This window comes from Arachis ipaensis, chromosome B03 (assembly GCF_000816755.2).
Source record: "Arachis ipaensis cultivar K30076 chromosome B03, Araip1.1, whole genome shotgun sequence".
Classification (NCBI taxonomy): domain Eukaryota; kingdom Viridiplantae; phylum Streptophyta; class Magnoliopsida; order Fabales; family Fabaceae; genus Arachis; species Arachis ipaensis.
The window spans coordinates 2,026,608-2,030,686 of record NC_029787.2 but is presented as its reverse complement, the minus strand read 5'-3'; the positions used below and the strand labels follow the sequence as shown (position 1 = coordinate 2,030,686).

General features: G+C 31.9%; 1 protein-coding gene across 1 annotated transcript in view; it reads right to left on the bottom strand.

Moving 5' to 3' along the window:
* The window catches only part of LOC107632396 (ABC transporter B family member 19-like), a 10,671-nt gene extending 9,284 nt beyond the window's left edge, over window positions 1–1,387 (bottom strand). Inside the window, exons 1-2 of the mRNA XM_016336080.2 lie at window positions 398–1,387; window positions 206–260 (exon numbers count right to left, since the gene is read on the bottom strand). Coding sequence (XP_016191566.1) covers window positions 206–260; window positions 398–1,372 — 1,030 coding nt within the window. The 5' untranslated portion in view covers window positions 1,373–1,387. The remainder of the gene's footprint in view (window positions 1–205; window positions 261–397) is intronic.

Genomic DNA, 4,079 nt, shown 5'->3' with positions numbered 1-4,079 from the left:
TCAAAAATATTGTTAAAATATTAAAATAAATAATTATTAAAAATGAAATATGCAATTTAAAATGTATAACTATTTTTAAGTGGAGTTATTAGTTATTACTACTCAACATCAATTGCTAAGCAAATTATGTTGAAAGTCAGATAATAATGGAAAACGAAAAATTAATATTTGACTAATTAAGTATTAATATCCTTAGTATCCTTACGCAAATATGCTCCAACCGAAACAACTGCAGCCAACCCGGTCATATATATGCATATCTGAGAAATTAAAATTTAAAGGAAGAGAAAGAAAATGAGAGTACAGTATAGATTCACGTATTCAATATACAAACATTTGAATTCAGCATAGAGAGCAAGATAAATAACAAGGAAATTAAAGAAAGAATTTATAGTACCTTCTCTACATCCTCCATCATTTGCTTATTATTCCCATTTTGTGAAATCTTATTGACCAATTCTCCAAAAAGATAAGAATAAAAAGGAAGTGAGCCTCCATCTATGAAAGCACCTAAACAACCTACAAGTACAAGAACCCAATCCCACTTTGTTGCATACCTAAATAGCCGAAACAACCCAATTGTCTTTGGAGGCCCTGCATCTTCCTCATCCAATTCCTCCTCGCCCTCTTCATCATACTCATACCCTGTAACCTTGTCAACACCATAACTCGGGGTACCGAATTTATCTACGGCTGATGGTAGTCTGTAACTGTCGCCATGCTTGCCACGGTGGTCATGTTTAGTATAAGAGAATTCAGCGTGATACCCACCAATTTCTTTATCAGAGATGCTATAGTCTATCCAACTGAGCTCGTCTTCTTTGGCCAACGGACTAGTCTTGTTTCTTATTATGCTATCTCTTTCTTTTATGACCTTTGTTTTAGAGAAACCACGAGACTCGCTAAGGTCACTGTCCCCGGCAACATAGCTCTGGAGCTCAACTCTTCCGTAGACGGAATGCTCATTATGATAAGTTGAGCCTGAGTGGCCTTTGAATCGACTAGTTTGTGAAAGGAAGTAGTCATTGGCCGACTGACGAAACACGCGGCTGTGTTCAAATGGGGAGTCGACTGGCCATAGATTCAGAACAGAGCCCATGCGTGCGCTGTACTCTTGCCATCCCCTGGCCTCGAACTTCCAAGAAACCTCTCCTTGCCACGAATGATCATCATCCGAAGCGAAAGGCGTCGTGGGAATTCTGTTGGGGCGAACTCTTCTAGAGCTGGCGGCTTTGCGTTGAGTTTGAGAGGTGGACATTGTGAAAGACTCCGAGCCAAAGACGTTGTGATGGCTTACTGGTGTTGGATAGTATCGTTTGTGATGGTTTGGGGTGTAATACTCCGTCTCACTCTCAAATGAAGCATCAGTCATGGTTGGCTATAGCTAGGGAGTTGCTCTTGATGTTTCGTGTTTAGTCTGATGGAAAAAGATATAGAATAAAATGTTGAAAAAGAAAGACAACAAAACTCTTATGACTCTTGGTAAGAAAAATAAAAAGAAATCCGCTAGGGAACTTGTACAATGTATATAATGGACTTTTTTTTACTCAATATGAGTTAAAAAATGAACATTCAGAATAAAATATTACTAATTTCTCAAACACAATACATTTATATTATCCAGAATAACTATCCCGTCTATCCGGGTACCAGGATAATAAACATCTGATATTCTACTGAATTGAATATTCCTAAACTCTTATTATACACGTTATACAAATACACGATTGACTCCCTATACTTTTTCAAATAGAAATTATGGTGTGTGAAAGAAAATGTTTGATAATAGAAAACGTTTGATAATTTTATAAAATAAAATTTGTTTTTTATTATTTTAAGTTTGGTAATATATAAATATATATTTTACTGTGCTATGTGTATACTAAAATCGTACACATATATTTATAAATAAATATATTAGTATATTAGTGGTTGATTTTAATGTATGAATAGTACTTTTGATGAATTGATTTATATTTATCTATCTATCTATACAAATAATAGAGATATAGAGGTTTCTTGCATATTATTTTTTTCATAAAAAATCCTATGCACCTACAAATTTACTATTCTGACTATCCTCGTATTTATAATTATTATACACATTTAATTTCATGGAAAAATAGATTATTGTGCCTGTTAATATACTAACAAACATAAAAGATATTTTCAAAAAAATATAGTCCAAATCGATTAACCAAGAATACAGTACTATGAAGCAAAAAGTTCCTGAGAAACAATAATCCCTAACAACGAAGGTCATGCTATTTGTATGTGTTACCTTCAAGTTCTTCAACTTGCAGCTTTCAGATTCTCCCTTAATTTATCCCGGTATATCAGCGATACATTAAACAAAAAATTAGGATCGATATTCAATGAATATATCTTGTATATTTGTTTACTAATTTCTTCGTGTGGAGCACATAGTCAAGTCTTTGTATATCACTAAATTATATGACATAGTTATTTACAAACACACAGGTCATTTCAGTCCCAACTCCAAAGCTCCAAATTAATAATAAGATGAGCTTACGTTAGCCGGCCTCACACCTTTGAATGCCGCCCACGAGCATAAGCCGGCCTTGCGTTAACCAAAATTATTAACAAATAAATGCTCAAATTTCAGCCACTTAGTTATTTGCGCTCTTAATTTAAAAAAATTTAAAATTATTGATTAAGTACTTTTCGATCCATCTATGATAATTAGGTTGAAAATAGTAACTCTCAAGATAATTATATTTCACGAAATTGAATACAATAATTCAAGTAATGTTAGTAATTAAAAATGGAAGCAACGGATTTGAAAAAGTACGATAAAGGGATCAGTGAAATACAGGGGGAAGTTTTTATAGAAATTATGGTGTGTGAAAGAAAACGTTTGATACTTTTATAAAATAAAATTTGTTTTTTATTATTTTAAATTTGGTAATATATAAATTTATGTTTTATTATGCTATGTGTATACTAAAGTCGTACACATATATTTATAAACAAATATATTAGTATATTAGTGGTTGATTTTAATGTATGAATAGTACTTTTGATGAATTGATTTATATTTATCTATCTATCTATACAAATAATAGAGATATAGAGGTTTCGTGCATATTATTTTTTTCATAAAAAATCCTATGCACGTACAAAATTAGTATTCTGACTATCCTCGTATTTATAATTATTATACACATTTAATTTCATGGAAAGATAGATTATTGTGCCTATTAATATACTAACAAACATAAAAGATATTTTCAAAAAAATATAGTCCAAATCGATTAACCAAGAATACAGTACTATGAAGCAAAAAGTTCCTGAGAAACAATAATCCCAAACAAACGAAGGTCATGCTATTTGTATGTGTTACCTTCAAGTTCTTCAACTTGCAGCTTTCAGATTCTCTCTTAATTTATCCCTGTATATCAGCGATACATTAAACAAAAAGTTAGGACCGATATTCAATGAATATATTTGTATATTTGTTTACTAATTTCTTCGTGTGGAACACATAGTCAAGTCTTTGTATATCACTAAATTATATGACATAGTTATTTACAAACACACAGGTCATTTCAGTCCCAATTCCAAAGCTCCAAATTAATAATAAGATGAGCTTACGTTAGCCGGCCTCACACCTTTGAATGCCGCCTACGAGCATAAGCCGGCCTTGCGTTAACCAAAATCATTAACAAATAAATACTCAAACTTCAGCCACTTAGTTATTTGCGCTCTTAATTCAAAAAAATTTAAAATTATTGATTAAGTACTTTTCGATCCATCTATGATAATTAGGTTGAAATTAGTAACTCTCAAGATAATTATATTTCACGAAATTGAATACAATAGTTTAAGTAATGGTAGTAATTAAAAATGGAAGCAACGGATTTGAAAGAGTACGATGAAGGGGTCAGTGAAATACAGGGGGAAGAGACGGACGTGGTCTTTTTTATTGATATGATTTGAGTGTTTACGTTTTCTATACTTTTCTATGGAAAGAAAAATACTCATATGATGACCTAATTAATATACATTTACTTGGAACTTTTCAAGAATTTTCTTTCATTCAAAAGTACTACTAACCA